The sequence below is a fragment of the Strongylocentrotus purpuratus genome, unplaced genomic scaffold (genome assembly GCF_000002235.5).
Source record: "Strongylocentrotus purpuratus isolate Spur 01 unplaced genomic scaffold, Spur_5.0 spur5_scaffold_3, whole genome shotgun sequence".
In the NCBI taxonomy this organism is placed as follows: Eukaryota; Metazoa; Echinodermata; class Echinoidea; order Camarodonta; family Strongylocentrotidae; genus Strongylocentrotus; species Strongylocentrotus purpuratus.
The window spans coordinates 9,507,714-9,532,747 of record NW_022145609.1 but is presented as its reverse complement, the minus strand read 5'-3'; the positions used below and the strand labels follow the sequence as shown (position 1 = coordinate 9,532,747).

At 37.0% G+C, this 25,034-nt stretch overlaps 2 protein-coding genes across 2 annotated transcripts; both read left to right on the top strand.

Moving 5' to 3' along the window:
- Positions 1 to 3,829: 3,829 nt before the first annotated feature.
- LOC105437977 lies at positions 3,830 to 9,805 on the top strand. Its single transcript, XM_011665221.2, has 5 exons — positions 3,830 to 3,993; positions 4,571 to 4,777; positions 5,434 to 5,450; positions 6,321 to 6,487; positions 8,117 to 9,805. Exons 2-5 carry the CDS (start codon positions 4,592 to 4,594, stop codon positions 8,341 to 8,343), a joined length of 597 nt encoding a protein of 198 aa, XP_011663523.2. The 5' UTR covers positions 3,830 to 3,993; positions 4,571 to 4,591; the 3' UTR covers positions 8,344 to 9,805.
- Positions 9,806 to 15,439: 5,634 nt separating this feature from the next.
- Positions 15,440 to 23,382, top strand: LOC115928654. Its single transcript, XM_030996294.1, has 5 exons — positions 15,440 to 15,599; positions 16,264 to 16,443; positions 17,444 to 17,451; positions 19,888 to 20,054; positions 21,753 to 23,382. The coding sequence occupies exons 2-5, from the start codon at positions 16,294 to 16,296 to the stop codon at positions 21,962 to 21,964; spliced, it is 537 nt and encodes a 178-aa protein (XP_030852154.1). The 5' UTR covers positions 15,440 to 15,599; positions 16,264 to 16,293; the 3' UTR covers positions 21,965 to 23,382.
- The last annotated feature ends 1,652 nt before the right edge of the window (positions 23,383 to 25,034 follow it).

Sequence of the window (25,034 nt, the reverse complement as noted above, 5' to 3'; positions counted from 1 at the left end):
TATTCGAATGGTATTTTTGTTTTGTAATACCTAGGCCTATTCGTTTTCTTTCAATTCAAATTTGATTTCCAGGCAATGACTCCATTTCGCCTCTGAAAAATAAACATAGGCTTTAATAGAAGTGTTAACAAAAACATCGCTATTTTGCTCTTCTCCAGCGCAAAAAGAGACTGCATTGTGCTGGATAACAATTTTTTCCCCGAAAGTACAGAGAAAGTGCATATTATTTTGTTATATTTTACTTTTTGAGAGGTTACTCAAATGACTCCCGGGCATCCCAATGCTGGAAAGCAACGCACTTTTTAGAAAAGTTCACTTTTTCATCCGAAAATGTTTATCTGTTCTAAGCACTCAAGTCAGATTGAGCGGATGATACAACGTTTCCATATGTTCTGTCGATCTATGCGAATTGATGACGACAAACTCCAATCCACTTCCTTCCGCCCCACCCCCTCCCCTTAATTAATTCGAAACCAAGTCACATCACTAACATCCGGAAAAAATATCAACACCATACAAAAGCTTTGCTTAGTTGATTGAATCAGTATTTATACAGAAGTTTTTCATTGATTGTTTTGTTCAGTTTTTTCTTTTTTGTTGAAAATTGTTGGTTACAATGTTCTTTCACCCCCCCCCCCCCCAGCCCCAGCAACTGTACATCACATAGAAATCAAGTTCGGATTACGTAAGCTGTCATTTTCATGTACGCTCATTTTAATAGGTGATGAAAAAGGCTATTGTGATTGCATCAGGTTTAATCTTCGAAAGTTTTTTTGCGATCTTGTTTTTCGTTCTTCTTTACACTTTCCCTTTATACAAAGTGTTGTATTTAATAGGGCAATGTATAATGATATGTATGAGAGGCACCGATAACACACATACCCTAACCTTCCACCCTTATATATAGAAGAAAACAAAGAAAGAATTCAATTCAATTCAATTCAATTTCGGTTTATTAATATCAACATATAAAATATACAATGCAGTAGTCCAGGGACCAATAATGCAATGTTTACATAAAATGTGCATAAAAACAGGAATGATCATACAAAATAATGTACAATAAAAATGATAAAAGATAAAGTTATATAGTTATACAGTTATACCTAAAGTTATAAATAAATGATAATAGATGGATGAACAACCTATAACAGTTAAAGTATTAAACCAGTTATTGCAAGTAAAAATAATCTTTAAATAAACAAATTATTACAAAAAAACAAAAACAAATATATATATATATAGAGAGAGAGAGACAGACGAAATTTAAGAAGGGGGAGCAGGGAGGATATGGAAAGGAAAGTGAAAAGATGAAATAGGACCCTCTCCCAGATCGGTATAACTTGTTAATTAGCATTCCATTCTCCTTGTGTAGGACAAGTACGTACATATATTGTATTAAGCGCATTATAAATGTAATGTATTATTATTATTATTATTATCATTATATATGGCTTCACTTATAGCGTAGTGAGAGAGATGAGTTCCCCCAATCTCTATGAGAGGGAGCTATTTGGAACTCCATGATTTGACTTTTGATCACTTACGTGTCCGCGTGTCACAACTGTCTCTCTCAGTACGCCATGGACTCTAGATATGTGCCCCTGCCCCTTCAATGGCTGGTCCAGCCCTATGCCACTATACGGTGTTGTTCATGTGATAAGACAGAATATCCATTCAGGGTGTACAAGAAACATTAAAATAACCAATGAAAACAAATGCAAGTTTTAAAAGCCATCGATCCCCACATGTACTTACATTTTGACCCCCCCCCCCATATATGCGATTCCCAAGAATACCGAAATTATCCAGGACTGGAGGAATTCAACAAACGAAGAAGAAAAAGTTTTGTTTTTAATTTTCAATTCCACTTTTCCAAGTAGTACTAATTTAATCACAATTATAGATCTACCTCCAACAAACACTGAAATATCACCTTCTGAAAAATACCCCCCAAATCAGGACATTCAAGCCTATTTCGTCGACCCACAAAACACTTTTATTTTCCAGCTGCGTGACGGAATACCCCTGATTAGGGATGACATCACAATCCTCCTCCTGGCGTTTTGCCAGCTGTATTTCCGAGTAACCTCCCACTAACTCCATATTTGGGCAGAAACCTCCGGATCAACTTATTGAAACTCTCGAAACTAATTGTTCTAGCAGATTCTAATTGTAAAGTTGGTTTCCGGGGTCAAACAAAGTATAAACTAGATAACGGGTGTGTGTTAAAAAAAATGGGCCTAGGTTACTTCCAGCCAAGGTTCAATACAAATTGATGCATTATATTTTTAAGTTCTCAATATTTGCATATCCAGTTCGGTCTGCATGTATAGGATAGAACCATGGTAGCAGGTCCATGATAAACCCCGTAGCATTCCCTCCCTTTTTAGTAAGTATAATGTAGTAAGCTTACGGAAACAATGTTTGCATGGTAATATGGAATTTAGTTTGACTTGACGAAGATACAACATAACAGCAAACAAACATGAAGCTTAAAGATAAACTTGAGTTCTGGTAAAAAAAAGAAAATGAATTCTCACAGAATCTAACGAAACTTACACTGAATGTTCAAGATTACAAATAAATGTCATGTGCCAAACAATTTTGGAGGAAAATGTATACTGGCTGAGTAATGAGCATAGAAAGATAAGGAAATCAGGGTAGTACTAGCCCCGACACCATGTGTGTTGTCCCATATACATCTTTCTGTGTAAGTGATTGTTACTTTACCAAGACTCTGCCAAATTTATGATGATTTTGATGACTCCAGAACCTTGCATTACACACCATTACTTACATGCTATATGATCAACTTTTCTGATCCATTCCACACCTTTTCTTTTACAATGCAATCGCATTACCAGAACTCAAAACTGAAATTGAGTGATACACGCGTACTTTCTACTTAAATACATTAAATGTCGTGAAAGGGGAAGTCTACCCTGAAATTAAGTTGGTTTTGATAAAAGTAGAAAATGAGAGCAACAGCTAGTCAGTGGAATATTGAGCAAATTCAGATTGACATTTTAGAAAAGTTATACATTTTTGAAGTTGTGATCAATCAAACACAAATCGGCAACCCCGTGCCGCATCTTGCGAGGTTCCCTCCCTCTACTCTTTAGTTAAACAGAAAGAAGACTTATAATAAACAAATTTACCTCAAGAAAATGGTCAATCATACATGCTCCCTAAATGTTATTATTACAAATATGTTTCTAAATTCTATACAACCCCTGTATGGAATTTCGTCATCATAAAGAAAGAAGAAAATAAAGGTTTATGAAATGTTATGTACAGAGTAAATTGGAGAGGAGCTCGCAAGATACGTTACAGCGATGCAAATTGAGAGCAACTTCAACAATTCATAACTTTCTTATGTTTCAATCGGAATTTGCTCGATTAATTGCCCTGTTCCTCCTATATTTCTGCTTCTATAATCAAACCCACTTAATATAGTGGACTTCCAATGTAAGAATCATATTTGAGCTAGTTGTGCACTAACTTCATCTGAATCATAATCTGAATGTGAGGGGGAAAAGAGAGGGTGGTAGAGAGTGAAGTAGATATAACCATGGAGAAAGAGAGAAGGATCATATATAAGAAATTACTATTAATAGAGGCTTCTCTTTTGTCGATCTATGACGAAATGATGACGACAGCGCTTTCTATAAGTTTCAACCCACTTCACTTCCGCCCCGCCCCCTCCCCTTAATTTTCTTGACCCAAACACTAGAAAATTTGAAGCCAAGGTTACACGACGTATATCCGGGTAACAATCATCACGATCATACAGGTTGGGACTGGACAAAACAATCGAGTCGTATATATAACAGCTTGGCTTGGCACAAAACATTTCATTAAGAAACGGTAGTTGATCGAATCATACAGAGACAGCTATAGTTGCTTGTTGACTTTCGCTGATCGTCGAGGGGACTTCAGACTTAGCAGTACACTCTAAAAGGGTTCCAGAATTCGGCTCTCACAGTCAAGGTATTTTATTCGTCAGATATCGTATAGCTCTGAATGCTAATTATATAGAATTCCTGATGTTTTACTGTTGTTCTTTCTTAATATAAGCACACAATTACAAACTAACAATATGAGGGTCACTTCAATACAGTAAGTTTTACTATAGAGGTCACGATCTAGCAAATGACATTAACACAAATTCTTCTTTTTCTCTGTTTTTGTGCAAGTGTATAATCATGTTAATTTCGTTCATTAGCCGTCGCAGATACCTAAATATTGTTTATTTTCTGATTGAATGAAAACAAATTATATAGCCAATAAACTCTAATATTTACTAAATAAATTCACATTTGCAAAATTTGCATCTAAGGTATAATTTGTTGGTAATGTAAATACATTCCATGCCCGCTTACACGCGAAGAGCAAGTAACAAATCAACGTCTAATGTCTTGGCAAGATATTTTTTTGTCTTTTATGGTACCCTTTATTTTATGTATAATCAATTATGAAATAATTGAACTTGAACTTGAACTTGAACTTGAACTTGAACTTGAACGTGAACATAATTTATTCATCATATATACTCGTTTCATTTCAGGTTTCCGCAAAACAAACAAGTATGATGAAAGAATTTCTTCTCACGTTTGCATACATGATGTGCACCATCTCCATGGCCTGGGGATGCGTGAGTGGTGCGGGCCCATCGTGGGAGATAAGCCAGCCGGGTAGACCTGGACCGGCTGGTAGACCTGGACCTAGACCTAGACCTGGTGTTGTCGGGCCAGAAGAACCAGAACGCCCCGTGGTGAGTTTATATTCGGCTTGCATCCTAGTGGTGGTACTATGAGGATAAACAAGGGGTGCACCACCGTCAAAGCACACCGCCCATACACACACAAAAATCTTCTCCTTGTCAGGTCCAGCAAAGAAGAGTCACATGTGTGAAATGGAGTAATTTGATCAGTACATATAATTTTAGTGTTTTTTAACGCCCCTTTCTCCTCCACTCAGCACATCTTGTTTAGTTACTTACTCTGAAATCTGTCACTCGAAGGGCTTTTACCCCCGCCTCCTTTTAATTATTACAGCTGCATTATCATTATAGTGTAATGATTTGGAAAGCTATTAGATGCTTGCTGCTTGTTTTTTTATTCATATCTTTTATAACTATAATATGCCTCAGGTTCGTTAAAACTAAAGTTTCATTAGAAATGTTATTCAGTATTTTCGTTTACGTTATAATTCTCACTTGTATTGATCCAATAACCTTCTTTTTCTTTCTTTCTCCCTCTCCCCACCTCTCTCTCCCTCTCTCTCCTGCTCTCATTCTTCCTTTCTCTCCCTCTGTCCCTTTCTCTCTTTATCACACACACACGCACACACGCACACCCCTCCTTTTCTGTCCTCTTTTTTTCTCATCCTCTTCCTCCCCTCCAACTGCCCTTTCTGCTCGCCTCACAGAGACCAAGCCGCCCAAGGTAAGAACAATCATATTTACTTCTAGTATTAATTATGATAATATTTGAATGTGCATTCAAACATACAAAAAACAATGTACTGTGTAATTGCAAACAAGAGAAGCCATCGAGTTTACACGATAATAAAAGCTTACCCGGCCGATAGCATTAATAAAATAAAATATATTACTCATTTTCGCCACATTGACTTATTCTAATTTATAAACTATTATTATCATGTCACTAACTTGTAAATATTAATATTATATTCAATGTAAAATCCCTGCCAGTAGACAAAGTTCTGCGACACGAATTCTTTATATTATTTGAGACACTTTCTATGATCACAAGTTATACAGGTAGTGTTTATTGTGTGTTAACAAGCGTTACGTTTAACATATTGTAATTGTACCACTCGACCTTAACAACGGGGCACTATAAATTCCAAGGCCAAAGGAAATATCACTATTGATGTTTTCTTTGTGTAGTCTTCCAAATACTCTATTAAATGCCTTTCTTGTTTTGTCATGCCGTCTCATGTTTCAATATTAGCTACTTTTGCTGAATCCGCCGTGTCGGTGGAAGGAGAAACCCAAACCTTACACTGTATGATGTTGCCGAGATTGTTTGTAATTACCTTGAATCACATGCAGATACATTCTTGTAAACATTGTGGTTACTAAAGTCTCGAATGAGGTTCCCTTAGGTCTTTCTTATATATCAGGTTTCAGGCAGTTTGAGGCTTTTTACTGCAAAACATCGTTCAAAACTTAATTACATTCTTCAATACTATGCAGGGCAAAGGTATTATTGGATTTGTATCGCCAAATTGTATAAAACGTGTTGATACAATTTCTATCCCTTTACTCTCTTCCCATTTGAACTGTATAGTATACCTGTCGAGGTTGCGAGATACTTCGCTGGACTGGTCAGCAAGGAATCAGCTTTCGCAAGCATTGATCTTGATGGTAATGGTCTGGTTTGCATAGAAGAATGGAAATTGGGAGGCGGCGCCGTGACAGAATTCAATTACATGCTCATTCGCCTTGATGTTAATGGTAAGACGTGGTCATGATGATGATGATGATGATGAGGAGGAGAAGGATGGTGGTGATCGATGATCATGACGATGACCACAATGTGTAAATAATTATAATATCATTGATATTGTAGATTAAGAATGATTATGATGATATGATGACATTGCGGACGATGTTGTCGATGATGGTGAATGATAATGAACATGACAACATATAGATGCCCATGATTCTGTTTTAATGGTTATTGTTATTATCATTATTTGTTTTGTTGTTAATGATGATGATGATGATGGCGACAATGAGGACCATGATGTCGATGATTAGAATATAGTGATGATTTTTTTCTTCTCTTTACCTCTTCAGAGGGACTTTCTTATTCCATTTCAAAATACATATAGACTATTTACAAAACAAGTAAAATGAAACATATGAATTATATACAAGATCGACATAATTTCTTAAAATAATCATTATAACATTTCTAATACTTTCTTAACTTCTTCATTATCGAAGTATCATATATTTTGTGTGTATTTCAAATAAACTTTCAATGATGACATCAAATTATTTATTAAGCTCTTTCGATTGGTTGGTACTTCCCCAAAGTTCCACTTAACGTAATCACTGTATATGCCTAATACCAGTTGAGCATAATTTATCAAAAAATTAAATAAAGTAAATTTTCTGTTATTTATTTTATATCCAATCAATAACATTGTCATATCGATTTCTATTTCTATTTCAAAGATGAAATATATAATTCTTGAAATAATTTTTCCTAGAAAACTCTTAATTTCTTGCAAAGAAATATAAAATGCTCAATAGTTTCTTTTTCAGGACAAATTTCACATTCGTTCGACTGTACGATTTTCCACGTAAAGAGATTGTCTTTAGAGGGCAATATCTTATGAATTAATTTGAAATTATATTGTTTGATATTATTGTCTCTTATCTTATTAATTTTGAACTGAAATACATCTTTCCAAACAAATATTTCTGGTAGGCCTAAAATATTTTGCCAAAAATGGAAACCAATTTTCTCTTTTTTCTTTTCTAGCATTAAATTATGGTAATTTTTCGCTTTAGTACATTCAACGTTTATATTATCTAAAGTTGTCTCAATGTACATTGTTTTATTGAGAATTGAAACTTTGTTTAAACGTAATTTTTGTGACCAATATTTTGGGAATGTTTTTTTTTTAATTTTGACATTTTGAATAAAAAATATCGTGATGAAATGATAGGGATGATGATGCTGCTGATGATGATGATGAATAATGTGACGACGAGGACGATTATGTTGATGAAGATGAAGACAATATCAGTCTGGTGAAGAAATCGTTTAAATCTTTTTTTTTGTAATTTAATAGCTGACTTAACATGAAGAGTCTAGGATTTGCTGAAAATTATACAAAGCTTTAAAAATGTGTTACAATTTTTTTAATGTAATGAATACTATAAAAATGTTACCACCATCGCATCATTTATGGAAGGAAAGTCTATATATGTTTCTAATCATTGCCATTTTGCAATGGAAATGGCATTCGAGCGAACAACTTCATTTAGAGAGAGTCGGTCTTGAGGAAAAAAATTTGCAATTTCCATAACTGACTGTCACTTTTTTCTCTTTTCGTTCGAATCATACAGGCGATAAACTTATCTCTCTTGCTGAGCTACAACCTTTTAGTGTACCGACTGCACCAACGAAAAGAACCATTGAGAACTTGGACCTACCAGAGCGTTTGCCTCGCCTACCAGAGCCCTTGCCTCGCCTACCAGAGCCTTTGCCTCATCTACGGGAGAACTTGCCTCGCCCGCACGATCCAAGAAGACCGCGTGGCCCTCCAGGCCGCAGAATCGAACCAAGAAAATAAATTCCAGATTCCATGAACAACACCATCGGCATTATAATCACCATGAAGGACTTCATGAGCGCCTATGTTTTAAATTGTAAGAAATTGAAGAAGATAAGCCCAAACACGCAAATTGTACAAAGACGTTTCTAACTGACTGTTAAATGCAGTGCGAACACACATACGAGCAGAACGCGGTCAATCAAAAAGTATAACTCCCTCTTAATATTTATTTTAACGGCGGTAGACTTTTGAACTTATCATTCCATCTAAATTATTTGAATTATTCCGCTTTGTAAGAATGCTCAGGTTACGCTCCAAATTGAAAGATTTTTTTCAATGGTGATAAACATTACTGATTGTGATGCTGGTTAGTATACAGAGAATACACAGCAGTGAGGGCATTAGTAACAATTACCCACACAAGGTACCTTTGGAACAGTCTAACACGCCCGAGGCGATATAGGCGAGGGTGTTTGGATTGTTTTGAAGGTATCGAGTGTGGGTAATTTTACTAATGCCCGAACAACTGAAAATGATGTGTACTATTTGTTTTGTAAGATTAAGTTTAATTTGTTTTATAAAATGATGTTTTATAACATGATTTTACTAATGATCGGTCATTACCATTAGATAATGACCGGTCTTTATCCAAATTACGCGTTAGGCAAAATAAATGCCTGGTCACGTGTACACTTTTAACCAATCATTACATTAGGATCCATGTCATCATCTTATAAACTCAACTAATGTACCTGCAGTTTGGCCTATCCTATGTATTTCGTAATTATTAATTACCTACCAAAATGCACCAGAGCATAGACTTGGTATCGAACCTCTCTACTGCGAGACCACTGCTCGACCATTGAGCCTTTGATATTTGTCAGAACGCACGGCTGATGAATCGCACATAATATATGTAAACGTGTGTCAGAATAATAGTCAAAATTAAGGCAATGTATCGGACCTGAACATTTTTTTGAAGTATTCGCAGCTGTTGATACAAATTAGAACTGCATGGGAAAAACAATTTGAATTAGTAAATTTAGAAGAAAACAAATGATTTTCGTTTTCTTTACTTCATGTTATATCTTCAAAACCGATCAATCCGCCATGTTTTAAATGTGGAAAGAATACCTTATCGTTGTATAGTATTTCCTTCGAAAGGAAACTCAAAAGATATGTGTTGCCTGCTAATTATTAGTAGCTTTAGAGATCGAGTTGCCTTCCCCAACAGTAACACATTTTCACGATATCTCTAACCCTTTAGATAGATAATATTTGTGTCGTTCACGCCATTTTTATGCTATGAGTGCCTATTTTGTAAATGCATCAACTCGCCAAGCCTAAATAGGTTTTCACGATATATTGTCTCTGTATTATTTCTCTGTTTTTTCATTTTTATCTTAGTATTGAATTATTTTGAAATTATCTGTATATATTCCATGTTTGTACATAGTAATAAAACTGGAGAATCAAGTAATGATTAAATTAAAATCACCTTATTGATTATTTAGTAGACTTACTTATATATCAGTAAGTTATTATCTTAATAATCTATACAGAGCTAACATAAGAAATACAGAGGCAAGACAAGCAAACCAATAGCTAAATATTTATATCGGAGAAAAAAAAAACTCTTTTCTCCCAACGTCGTAGATAAAGTGGGTCCGGACATTGTTGTGTGGGAATGCGTGTGGGTTATGTGTTGGGTCTATGAGTGTGATTATGTGGGTGTGTGTGTGTGTGTGTGTGCGCGGGTCCGTGTGTGTGTGTAAGAGAGTGCGCGTATACCCTCATTGTATATTCCAGGGGCGGCGATTTCTTTTCATGACCGGGGGGGGGGGGGGACGAAATGCGAGGGACGAGGGAGCAGTGCCGTAATGAGCAAAACGTTGGGGGGGGGGGGGGAATCTGCATCACCATCACTCTTAGATGTTACGCAGACCCTGGCAACGTTTTTCAAAATGGGGAGGTGGGGCTAAAGTATTTGGTCAGCCTGCTTGACACCATCCACAGAGAGCTTGACAAGGGTGGTACTCTCGCTAACCTTTGCGTCGTGGATTTTTCTAAGGCTTTTGACCATGTCAACCACACCATTGTTATGAACAAGTTGATTGAGTTAGGTGTTGATCACTCTATCATCCCTACTATCTGCAGCTTCCTTTTCTAACAGAGCGCAGACTGTCCGCTACCATATGGGAATTTATCTCAAGAACAAGCCATCACTTGTGGGGTACCCCAAGGTACTCGCCTCGGACCAGTCCTGTTTCTGGTCCTTATCAACTATGCAGCTGTTGAAAGTGATAACCGATGGAAATATGGATGACTTGACAATCGTGGAGGTCTTGAAGAAATCGCATCAATCTGAGTTGCAGTCGCATCTAGACTCCTTGGCCCAATGGTGCAAAGACAACGACGTTGTCCCGAAACTGTCTCATCCCTTAAGCTCCTAGGGGTCTTCCTTTAGGATGATCTCAAATGGGATGGGCAGGTCAGCCGTTTGATCTCTAACGCTTCCAGAAGACTTTATCTCCTGACAAAGCTTCGGAGGAATGGTGTTACCACCAAGGATCTTGCTACTATCTACATGTTGTACATCAGGCCAGTGCTAGAATTTGCAGCACCTGTTTGGACATCAGGGATCACAAACAACCACTCTGTTAGCATCGAGCGAGTTCAGAGGAGAGCTCTTAGGATCATTACCTACCCTGACTCTAGAACCTATGATGAACTGCAATTTCATATTAGCGTCTCCTCTCTTAAAGAGAGACGCACATCCCTTTCTTTAAGATTTGCAAAATCACTCCTCCATTCTAAGGTTCATCGAAATCTCCTGCCTGAAAGCAGAGTCAATGACTGTAGCCGTACCCTGCGAAATGCACTTGATTTGTCCTTGCCTAAGATGAGAACTTCGAGGTACCGAAATTCTCCCATCCAATCTGAATAATAATAAATAGAGGCTTAAGTTATTATCAGTATGTTATATATCATGTATGTCAGCAACATAATCATGTGCAATATCAACTGTCATGATGATTGGCACAGCAGGTTCTCACATTCATTCGTATTTTGATATAGCATGTACTTTTATCCTTCCTCTCACTCTCTCTTCCCTTTGCTCTATTTGAACTTGTTACTTTTCAAATGTCCTTTTCTCTTCTTCAGTTCTCGTCTTTCCTCTCTATTTCTATTTCGCTCCCAAACCCTCTCTCTCATCTGTCTCTCTCTCTCTCTCTGCTCTGCTCTCGCTGCCTCTTTCTCTTTCTCCCGTCTTCTCTCCTTCCTCCTCTCTGTTTCTTTCTCTCACTTTCGGTCTCTCCCTCCTCCTCTCCACCTCTTCCTCTTCTGATGATGTTTCGCAGTACAACATTCTTTAATTATCTGCCATTGTTACTGTCACCATTAATAATATCTAAGGATTTCCAAAATTTTGTCATGTGCAATATGCTATACATGTACATTACTCATGTCACACTTTTAATTACCACACTGCCAATACTCCATTGTTAATACTTGTTAATATTTTTTAATATTTATTACACCATCTAAATGAAATTTGTATTGCACTTTATCGCAATTTTTCCTACGTTACAATTAATTGAATTCCCGTATCTGTACAAACTTTATTTTATTTGCTCTGATTTGAACATTTACACAATTTCGCTAGCAATATTTGATATCGTGTAATTTTTAATTTTTTTTTTATACCGCTTTGATGTTTTGATGTAAACATTTATTCAATTTTATATATATATATATATATATATTTTCTTCTCCCATTTGCTATGTTTTCTTTAAATATATAATTATATATATTTTAAATTGTTTTTTTTTTATATGATTGTATGTTTGATGTAAACTTGCATTTTTAGTCGTTGGACTTTTTGACAAGTTGTGAATAAAACCTTATTTGAATCTTGAATCTTGAATCAGGTAGAGCAAAGCGAGAGAAGCAAGTGGAGCGTAAATTGGCGTGGGGTCCAGTGGCAAAGCCCCGACGGGGGGGGGGGGGGGGGTCAAGGGTCGGAGCCCCATGAAACTCAGGGGTTTTAGGCATTGATTTAAGGTCCGATGAGCATCCATGGGGCGGTGCCCCCGGAATTTTAGGGGTTTTAGGCATTTAATTATAGTCAAATGAGCACATTTTGATACTTTATTTGTGACATGCACTGACATGCAGGTCACTAATTGGAGTGGGGTCCAGGGGGCGGAGCCCCCATAAGCCCAGGGGCTTTAGGCATTACATTACGATCAAATGAGCATCTAGGGACCGCCTTAGGCAAAACTAGCAATATACTTTTTTCACACTTCACTTTTCTCGGTATTTACTTGTACATTTTGAAGGATATTATGCGAGGGAGCGTAGCTACCGAGTGAAAAGATGTATTCTCAGTATATTGTCTTTAATTTAGGGGCATAAGGTGGTGGTTTTTTTGTTTTAATGGTAATCAATTCGAGAAATTAAACAAAAATCATTAAAACGACGATGATGATATGATTACGACGCCGATCATAACGTCAAGGACCTTGGTAATATCCCTTTTAATGGAATTTGTCTCTCCTAATGGAATCGTTCCCCAGGTACAATTTTTCCAAGCAATTAAGGACAGATAATGCAAAAATAAACAATTTATACTCTTCATTAAAAAAGGGAAAATATAGAAGCTGAAGTGCACCTTTAATTTTACCACCGAAGTTTGTACCTCGTAGTTATATTTCCTGTTTCCTGGTCCACGTCAATTAACTAACCCGTTTTTATTAGCCATGACATCAGAACTCAACCCTTGTCAATCTAGCTGATACAGGATTTTATTCGGTTGCAGTTCAGAGAAAGGATAAGCCCAAAGAGCACCCTATTTGATCGGGGAAAGTTCCCGAAAACTTCCTGACTGAATAATAGCAGATGCTACCCCCCCCCCCCTCAGCCCCCGTTTGCTATTTCGTAGCTCATTGCTTGAACAAAATGTTTATGTATTGCGAATATCTTTTTTTGTCCTGTGTTACCTATTCGTTTTATTTTTTTTATTTTTTTTATTTTTTAATTTTTTTTCGGGGGGGGGGGGGGGGGGAGATGAGGGGCTTTTTTTTTGGGGGGGGGGGTTAATGGGAGAGGGGGTTTTAGGTATTTTATGTTACATTGATTCCATTCTGTCATTATTTGTCATATTATTCGAAACGTATGAGCATTTTTTTGTATTGTCTATAAAAAGTCATTTTGTTTTCTATGAATTTGTTGAATAGAAGCTCAATAAATAATATTAAAAACAAAAAATCGTATATGTGTGTGTGTGTGTGTGTGGAGGCGTTCTCTTTAGGTGGATAAACTTCCCCCCTATTTCCCAATTCTATCTTTTCTTTCTCTCTATCTCTCTGTCCTCTCTCTCTCTCTCTCAGTATATTGTCTTTTATTTGGGGGCATAAGGTGGTGACTTTTTAGTTTTAATGGTAATCAATTCGAGAAATTAAACAAAAATCATAAAAACATCAATAATAGGGACTTTTAGATTTGCGTGGACTGATATATACGTGTGACGTCCATTCAAGGCAGTGCATTAAAAGGACGTCGATCGTAGCAATCCCCATTGTCTTCGTGCGAAACTAAAATTCCCTATTGATATGATTACGACGCCGATCATAACGTCAAGGACCTTGGTAATATCCCTTTTAATGGAATTTGTCTCTCCTTATGGAATTGTTCCCCAGGTACAATTTTTCCAAGCAATTAAGGACAGATAATGCAAAAATAAACAATTTACACTGTTCATTAAAAAAGGAAAAAATAGAAGCTGAAGTACACCTTTAATTTTACCACCGAAGTTTGTACCTCGTAGTAATATTTCCTGTTTCCTGGTCCACGTCAATTAACTAACCCGTTTTTATTAGCCATGACATCAGAACTCAACCCTTGTCAATCTAGCTGATACGGGATTTTATTCGGTTGCAGTTCAGAGAAAAGGATAAACCTAAAGAGCACCCTATTTGATTGGGGAAAGTTCCCGAAAACTTCCTGACTGAATAATAGCAGATGCTTCCCCCGCCGCCCCCTCAGCCACCGTTTGCTATTTCGTAGCTCATTGCTTGAAAAAAATATAAATTTATTCGAATATTTTTATTTGTACTGTCATACCTATTCGTTTTATTTGAATTTAAATTTAAGATATGACTCCATTTTGCCACCAAAAAAAAACAAATATAGGCTTATAGTAGTTTTGACCAAAGCCATTGTAGCCTTAGCCGAGAAAAAAGTCCACAGCAACACCAAAATTGTAAATTGCTAAAAATTGACATAAAGTGACGTATATAAAGTCGAAGTCGAATAACATGTCTCGATTCCAGGGGACGTTTAATTGAGCCATATTTTACCGTTTTATGATGTTTTTGTTACAGCTGCACATAAACATCATATGGGGATGCGATGGGGAGTGAGGCGGGAATAACAAGGGAAATACATAAAAGCATAGGGAGAGTAGGGGGAGAGAGAGAGAGAGAGAGAGAGAAGGAGAGTGGGGGAGAGAGAAGGAGAGAGAGAGAGAGATAGAGAGATAGAGAGAGAAAGAGAGAGAGAGAGAGAGAGAGAGAGAGAAAGAGAGAGGAGGGGGAGGGGGAGGGCAATACATAACACGACGAGAGGAGCTTATACTGATCGACAGAGTCCCCTCACTTCACTTTTGTGATCAATGTTGCCATGCCATATCTAGCTGAGGTCCTCACTCTTCCCCTTCCCCACTTGAAGCCCCTCTAAAGTGTTGAGAGCCCCAAATTCGCTAACAAAATTAATGGTAACAATTTCACTGGTGTATTATGATGTGAAAGAGGACACTTTAAACAAAATGAATGCGTTTAAAGACGGATACTGATGGAAAAATACAAAACTTGGGTTCTGTGTTATACGCAGTAAATCTGAGTTTTGTATTCTTTCATCAATGACATCCTCTTTCACTTCATTATAAACTTGAAGTGAATGTTTTTCATCAAATTTGTTGGGCTCCTAAAACTTTAGAGAGGCTTTTAAAAATTGTCTGACACCAAGGTCAAAACATTTCCGGGAAAAACCTTCCTTGGTGGTTGGTTTCGCTTTAATAGTCGACCGGTGGCTATATAATGCAGAAGCAGTTCGCTGTAAATCACAACTATATAGGCCTATACGTAAATGCAGGTCGCTTGTTAAATTATCTCTCACTGATTTTTCGAGGGGACTTCAATATACTTTAGGCTTGTCACACTATACTCTTGGGAAGGTCTCGAAAATTTGCTGGTTAGCCACAGCTACTAAAGTAAGTTCTTTTTCATACTCTATACAGGTTGTTGGCCTCCGTACGGTTCTAATCATATTATTTTACACATTAAGGATAATTAATGTTCTTATCCTGCGTGTGCAGTTCTCTTTTATGAAACACACAATGATGGTACATATTATACTAACCTAGCTTTAACTTCAGCTGCAACGATGGATATGAGGTCTACGGTATTTCGTTTTATTTTCAAGATGAGTTTTACAACGCTTCGTACCATATAGTTTTCACATTTTTTCTTCCATATTTCACGTTGACATAAATTATGCTAGACTTACAGTAATTAGGTAAAATTTGAATTAATAATTGGAAAGATAGATCTCCTGATACCATCACCAATAGTTTGCTTTATTATCAGGTTATGTTCACATATTAGTATTTCGTTTTATAATAATAATAAAATTTAATAATAATAATTGTACACGTATGTGTTGTTTTATGTGTGTAGCTAGGCCTACGAATACTCCGTTGATCGAGGGCTATTGATTGCATCATGGACCTGTAAAACAGCGATTTACAATCAATCGTTAACAAAGTATTGTATCTCCCATTTTGGTGCAGTAAATTGTATCTTAACATGCATTTATATATATGTATAGGCCTATATACACATATAGCCTACTCACTATTTTCTTCTTTATTTCAGATTTCCAATTAAGATATCGAGCCGTCAACGATGTTGAAAGTTCTTCTTCTCACGTCTGTGTACATGGTGTGCACCATCTCCATGGCCTGGGGATGCGTGTCTGGAGCGGGTCCATCGTGGGAGATAAGCCAGGGAGGACGAGGCAGTGGGAGAGGCAGGCCGGGTGTCATCGGCCCCGAGGTGAGTTGTTAGTCTCGACAGCTTGTTGTTGTTGTTGTTTTTATTTCCGAAATCAGATACAAAATATTATACATAGTAAAATATACAAAAATGAAATATTGATACATGTTCATAGACAAAAATCGGTGGAAAGCCCAATTCAGCAATGTTTATAGAACATTACTGTTCTTACTTGTGGTCCTTTCACTGCAATATTAACATATAAGCGACATAACGCAGAATAGAAACATAACATAAATAAAAGTTTTTAAAAATACCAGCACCAGGGAGAGAGTTGGGGAACGTCTCTGTTTTTTATATATTTTTTTTATTATTAAATACTTTTTTTTAAAAACATCGATTGGCCGATTTTCATTCAATTTTGAAAGGTTTGAAAAAAATCTTGATATTAATGTTTTGTTGGTGTAGTTTTTTTTTTGGTCGTTAATTATTTTAATGCGTTTTTTGTCCCACTTTATCATTGTAACAAAAACATTACTAAACTTTCAAATGTGTTGTTTTTAAGATAATACATTTATGACACCTTTTTAGGGTAAAACGCCATTTCGCTACGTTGATTAAAAAATGGTAATTCAGTTCGTGTGCAGTAATAATATACCTAGAACTCATTGAAGAACAAAAAAGATTGTTCGATTTTTCATCAATGTGTTAAACTAATTATTTTTCTTTCCTCTTTCCTCTCTCCCTCTCTCTCTCTCTCTCTCTCTCTCTCTCTCTCTCTATATATATATATATATATATATATATATCTCTCTCTACATAATATCTATCTATCTCCCTTTATCTACCTATCTTTCATCTTTAACTTACTTCTCTCTCCCTTGCCTCACCTCCCTTTCTTTTTTCGTACTCTCTCTCCCCCTCTCTCTCTCTGTATATCTGTATTTGTCTCTCTCTGTCTCTCCCTGTCTCTCTTTCTCTCTCTCTCTTTCTCTCTCTCTCTCCCTCTTTCTTTCTATCCGTTTCATTTTGATCTTTTGGCCTTCATCTCATCGTACAGAGACCAAGGTAAGCGCAATACTGTATTTTCACTGTATAATAATATTCCCCAAATCTCAGACAAACAAGCAAGCAAGTAAAGGCATGCCAGATCATACCATACAAGATTTAAAAAGGGGGAAGGGGGAGGGAGAAAGCAAAATTGAAAATAATTGGCCATTAACTGTTTGGTAGCATGGTTTTCTGTCACCATTATCGGCTGGCACAAATTTACGTACTGAATGTGCACAGTCAGGAAGACCTCCCGGAGTCTCCCATTTGAGGAAAACGCGAAAGCCTAAAGGTGGCGCTATATCACAAATGAAATTACAAACAGTGCACATCGCCTAGAGGAATTGTATTTTCGCTTATCCAGTCCGCCGGACTGAAAAGTTTAACTCGATTTCTTTCCTTGCCGTATTTTCCTTTAAAAAAAATTGGATAACTTTATTTTACGTCCACCTTACATCCACACTTCACCATACCAGATTATTTATCATTGTCTGTCCTTGGCGTAATGGTGGTTGGAAACCGCATAGTTGTTACTAGAAGAAAAGCAAAATCAGTTGATATAATGTTTAAGTCTGCGGCCTATAGGCCTAAATGAGTATTTCATGCTGTCTCTTTACAATTGTGTTGATATATGAGGCAGGTAAAACCAAAGGCCCGTATTCTACTAAAAACTAATCTCGACCATTGGTTAAGGCTTTCCTTTAAATTCGAGTGAACAAAGGAAGTCGGTCTAATGTCTAAGTTTTAAACGTTGAACATAAACTTAGACCCAGGTTGTGTTAAATGCAAAAGTAAAATATGGAGTCCGTTAACAACTTAAAGTTCACAACTTTGCAATTTGTGTTTGTATTAAGCAGGATAATAGACCATTTTCGTAATGTAATCAAATTAAATGTACAAATCTTTAAGTGCCTCGTTACAAATAATTTACGAATAATTGTATTTCATTAGTCAGAATGCGCATTGATTACATTACATGTTGGTAGGTAGGACAAGCCATAATATTTGTCCTACCTTGCACCAATTAATGTATGCAATTCGAATTCTGAAATACAATTATAAATAACAGGTGAAAGAAATAATTTGTAACATGGCACTCAATACAAGTTTATGCATTAAATTTGATTACATTACAAATATGGGCTATCGGAGATGATAAAAACATCACGATTAAAGTGCGGGTTCATAGAAAATCACAAATATGGCAAATAGCATATTACTAGAAACTGGTAAGCTAACAGATGGCCATCATGCAAGTTTTAGGTCAACTACATATCAGTGATTTATAAAAATACAAATAAAACAACCTCCGTAGCATCTGGGATATGCGAGAGATTCGCCGGGAAAATAACGATGTTTTAATGCCGTCACAATATCCCGGCCCCCCCACTCAGGTTTCAAAATGACCGCATGCGTGTTGCCAAAATGTCCTTTTCGTAACAAAAGAAAAAGGTCGAGCCGTATTGACTTTACACACCGGACTTTTGCTGAAAAGGGGGGGATGCTGAAAAAGGCTCGTATACAAAAGAAAAAGGTCGAGCCGTATTGACTTTACACACCGGACTTTTGCTGAAAAGGGGGGGTCGGTTGGAACACGCATATGCGTACCCTAAATAACACTGAGTGGGGGGGCCGGGCACAATATGAACCAACCCCGCCCAAGCAGACGACATCCCATTGAGAATGAACACAATTGCAGTGCTTTTATTTCTCAAATTATAATGAGTTTAGTGTATATAAATGTGATGGAATTTTATACCATTCAAAAAGGGATATGACCCCAATTCTGATAACTAAATTCTTTTGTTTGTAAATACACAGGATAGGGGTTAATGAACAATCAAAGAAACCACACTTTCAAATTAAAAAACCTCCGGAATGATAGCATGGACGTCGTTTGTTCCCTCTTGAAACGCCGAACATGCCGCGGTGTATGCAGCTGAAAATACAATGGCGTCTTATTTTGTTTACAAGCGACGGATTCCTTTTTTTTTTTTATTTAAACCTTGCATTTTTCATCAAAATAATACCATGCATCGGGTTTAGAGTGAGGCAATAGATTAAAAATTTCGCCTGAGCTCATTGAAGTAAGAGAAATTTAACTGAAGAAAAGATGACAAAACGGGCACTGAAATTGTGTGAGATGTCATGGGACATCGTCTGCTTGTGCACATCATGTTCAACATGTGACGTCATATCTTAGCAGCGACGGGGGAGCTTTGCAGGTGCTATGTCGGGGCTGTATCTAAGTGTTTTGTAATTGTTAATAATCATTACTTCTAATGTTTCCAAGCATTGTCTTTTGATAACCTTGGCCAATCAAAGTGTCACCTTTGCAATAATGACATTAAAGTTAGTATTTTAAATCAATGAACCTTCTCTTTAAGCCAATAGACTGCTACCTAACATTATGTTCACGACACTCTCCTTACGTTTCATTTGCTGTCTGTATAGAGTCCCTATCGACATTTTGAGGTACTTCGCTGGAAATATAACCAAGGAATTAGCATTTGCAAGCATTGATCTTGACGGTAACGGTCTTGTGACGCTGGACGAGTGGGTTGCGGCAGACGGAGCCTTGACAGAATTAAATAATCTGCTTATTCGCCTCGACACAGACGGTAAGACGTGATGACGATGATGATGATAGTGGTGGTGGTGATGTGGATGACGATGATGATGGTGGTGGTGGTGGTGATGTGGATGATGATGGTGGTGGTGGTGGTGGTGATGTGGATTATGATGATGGTGGGGTGGTGGTGGTGATGTGGATGATGATGATGGTGGTGGTGGTGGTGGTGGTGGTGGTGGTGATGTGGATTGTGATGATGATGGTGGTGGTGGTGGTGATGTGGATGGCGATGATGATGGCGGTGGTGGTGGTGATGTGGATTATGATGGTGGTGTGGTGGTGGTGGTGGTGGTGGTGGTGTGGAAGATGATTATGAAGATGATGCTGCTGGTGATGTAAATGATAATGGTAGTAACAATTAAAATGGTGATGAACTGATGATGTTGATTACAACAAAAAAAGATGACTGTGATGATGCCTTGATCAAGATGGTTGTGGTGGTGGTGATGATGATGATAATAATGATAATATTGCCAAGTATAGGGATCGAGGCATTTTCCGAGATTTAAGGTTGACCAATTCTTTCTTCTAACCAAAATACACATTTGCATGGTATAGACTCTGTATAAATTATGTATTAAATAGAATTTAGAGTTGCGGAGGAAGAATGGTAAGATGTAGTACAAAGACGATTATTAGGCTAATTATAAATAGGGAAGTTACGAGTCCAGTCTTACACTCTACTACTTATTTTCTCTCTCGCTTTATTTTCTCATCTCTCTCCTTCTCTCTCTCTCCCTCTCCACCTCTATCTCTCTCTCCGTCTTCCCATATCATGTATAATATAATATGAATATATATATCATTTTTTCTTTCTCTCCACCCCCTCCTCTCTCTCTCTATATATTTTTTTATCTTCCACTCTGATCCGTAACATTTTGTATTATGATTCATTTTTTGTGTGTCTCAGTTTAGTGTATGTTTTTCTTTTCTTTCTGTGCATTAAGTCAATAGTTTAATTCTGTGAAACCCACACGCCACATTGCCTAGCTATTAAGTAGGTTCACCTTTCATTTACGTATTCAATTTAACTTTTTTTCAGAAATATTCTTTTATGTCTCTAATTGCTGTGATTCGGGATAATTCATTTCCATAATAAATAGAAACAATATAATGTTTGCAAAATATATTATGCTTTCTGAATGTTGCATGGAAATAAGGAAATAAGGAGCATAGCACCAGGCAGGCTAATTACTTATCAGTCCCAGGTAGAGAAGAAGAGATCGAGGAGGGTAGAGCCGGGGGACTTATGGGCATGTCAGGTCCGTCTGCGTGGCGGTTGATGATAGCGATCTTTACATTTTGCATATATACATGTACTTTTATACATTTATAATGGTGATTAAGATTTTCTAATTAACTACAACAATATACTAAATACGAGTTTACAAGCCGTTTCCACCATATCCATGCTGCCATATTGATATGGACATTTTGAGTGAGCAGTTGTTGTTGTTGACGTTGTTATTGTTGTTGTTGCTATTGGCTGCTTTGGTTCAGAATCTATATGTAGGTAAAACCAGTTAAGTCGATCGAGTCATTTATATATTCCCTATAATTATATTACAAATTCGCCTATATATTGAGCAAGCAGACTCAACATTTAATAGTCAGGGGCGACAATAAGCAATTTTTGTAAAGCTTTTGATCCATTGTTATTTATTTTGATTATCTTTCAATCCTACAGGTGACAACCGCATCTCTCTGGACGAACTCCAGCCCTTCAACCTACCAAGCAGATCGGATAGCGAGGCCGTGCCTCGTCTGCTCGCCTTCCAAGGCGTTCCTGATGAAGAAGCGACTCTCGGAGCCACGACACCACCATCTCGACGACGACGACGGATTAATCGGAGGCGGAAGGGACGACGTGGTCGATTGGGAGCAAGAGCAACACCATAAATTCCATCGACCAACGTAAACGACATCGGCTTGTGTAGGATTACAGGGGCACTGATGAAAATGGAGGGTCACTGGTTTTTAAGAAGGGAAATTAGAGAGGTTCGAGGGGTGAATTTTTTTTCTTCATATTATGGTAGATTAACACTTTTAACATGCTCCATTATCCTGGACTCAACATTTTTGAGGAGGCGAGATGGCTCATCGGTAAAGTAGTGGTCTCGAGACCGGAATTCGGGTGCCGGGTTCGAAACCAAGTCGATGCGCTAATTCCCTTTGGTAAGGCGTTAATCCACATTACCGAGTCGCTGTCGGTCCCCTGGTTAACTACTTTTTTTAAAAGCATACACATGTTTTCTTAGCAATCAGGTACAACAAACAAAAAGTAACCACCCTAAGTAAACCAAACCAATTCACCCCTCAGTGTTGAATCAATCACATTTACCGTGTTAACCTACCATTTTAATGTTTTCGTTGCTCGGGTCTTTTAAATGTTGATTTAAATAGTTTTTGGAGTGTAAAAGCGGCTGATATATTTTACGCAGAAGATTCCTCCCAAAGTTGCCGAGAAATGCACGAGGAAAATTAAACCGTAAAAATGCGAGCGTGTCTAAGTTTGTACACTCTGCGTTTAATACTACATCATCAATTTTATATGATGAATCTTTAGGCTAGATTTGATCGTATCTACATGACTGATTTATAAATCTGAGTGTGCATGAACATTATGTTTCGGATCATGCATTTATAGATACTTCCATCTGTCAAATACTCTCTTTTTTCAATTATACATAAACCTGTAAAAAGGATAAACATTACATAAATATCAACCGTACTGTGATATTATTCACTCGCCTTGATAGACATTGAGACTTATTTCATTGCATCTCGAAATCTATATAGCCTATCTTTTGTTTCTGGATCCGATATAACCGTACTTAATTCGCTCTGCGCCATGTTGATGAGACCTTCTTTGTAATCCAAATTTTAGAAAAGGAAGACAAAATCCACCTGCATTGTATATAATTTATGTACATAATTTATTCGCCACATTAGTATTAAGTGTTTTCTCTTTATTCCTTGATTGAATATGGGGGGGGGGGGATCAATCACGAAGACCTGAATTTGAAGAACAAAAATCAACCTAAGGCACTGTCGATTCCTTTCCCCATTCACCTATCAAAGTAATTTCTTTAGGATGCGCAATAAGGGCCTGATATCCCCCCCTGAGTTGATTTCTCGAAAGTCTTCGTGATCGACTCATAAAGTAAGTGTTTATCACGGCCATTACGTTTTAGTGAAATTGAGTTGAGAATAAAATAAGAGGATCTATTTATTTTAGTCAAACTTTGCCAAGATAAAGTGTTAAAAGTGATTTGGATACAACCAATTTCTTCTGGATATGATTAATGTGATTTATACATTTTTCTTCATGATCTTTTCCCATTAAATTCAATGGTATTTTTCAAAAATATGATACCGATATCAGCATCTCCACAAATTTTCTGATCAATTTATATATTTTGTTATATTCAGACCAGTGACCATCAATATCGTCGTCCAATTATGTGAAATTCAACGGTGCAAATGATATGCCTTATGGTTCTGATATTATTAGGGGGTGTTTCACAAAGATCCTAAGTAGAACTTAACTCTAAGTTGGACTTAAAAATTATGGACAGCCATTGGAGTCTTTAAATGAAATATATTCAAAAGCAGAAATTCAAGTATTTTAGACTTTTTATTAATTCCACATCCAGAACATGAAATCTCCTTGATGATAGAAAATATGAATGATTTCAATAAACAATGAATGCCTTGCAAAATAACTTTTACAAAATATTTTCAAAGATGCTAATGGCTTTCCATATTTTTTAAGTCCAACTTAGAGATAAGTTGAACTTAGGATCTTTGTGAAACACCCCCCAGAACTCGATAGCAACTGCTTTCGAAAAACAACCGAAGGCAATTCCAATATCCTTATGCGTCACATATTGAAATATGCGAACATGATAATGAACTGTGACGTAATCAAACATTATTCCTATGGGACATACAATAGGGCAATGAAATTTCCCGTGAGTTTATTTTTAGAAAACAGTTGCGACAGTGTTCCGGTATCACAGCTAGAGAAAGGAAAGACATAATGCAAAGGTCTTGAACACTGGACACCACGACAAGTTAAAGAATAATATGTTTTGATTGCTTTTTTAATGTTATGTTTATCCATTTTCACTTTTGTTCATGGCAAACTAATAAATATCAATACAATGATAAATTGTTAATGGTATTGTTTCCATAGAGAAGAATTTACGAGATATTGTGAAGTTGGTGCTGAAAAGGGTGAGGACTAATTGTGAAGACGGTAGAAGTGGTTGTTATTAATGGCTATAAGGATGGAGGTGGTGTTGCTGATAGAGACAAAAACAGAAATATCGGTGGCAGTATCGATGATGGTGATGTTGATGGTGATGTTGATGTTGGTGGTGGTAATATGTAGAAGTGATAATTGTGATGATTGATGATGAGGAGGAGGAGAAGGCGGAGGAGGAGGAGGAGGAGGAGGAGGAGGATGGTGAAGCTGGTGGTAGTGGTGATGAAAGTGATGGCGAATATCATAGATATGTTCCGTGTAACGATACTGATGATGCCAATATAAATTCTTAAAGACATGATTTGGAAGGAAGTTCACATTGGACTAGATAACTGAAAATAGGCAAATAATTAAATCTATCTATCTATCTTAGTATCTTCTCCCGGTTCGGAGGTTGATTGCAACATCTCTCCATTTCACTCTATCTTCTGCCATTCTGGTACACTCTTGCAATTTTAGTCCACTCCAGTTCTTGACATTCGTTTCCCAGTTGATTCTGGGTCTCCCTCTAGGTCTACTTCCTTCCACTTTTCCTTCCAATACATCCCTTGAGAGGCTTTGGTGCTTAATTGTTTTATTAATCAAATAAATAGGGAGAAAAGGAAGCTTCCAAGTATTGAAGAAAAAGGAGAAAAGTTGATTAAAAGTGAGCAATAATAAAGAAAGATTGCTACTGAGCGCAATACATTGACACAACAC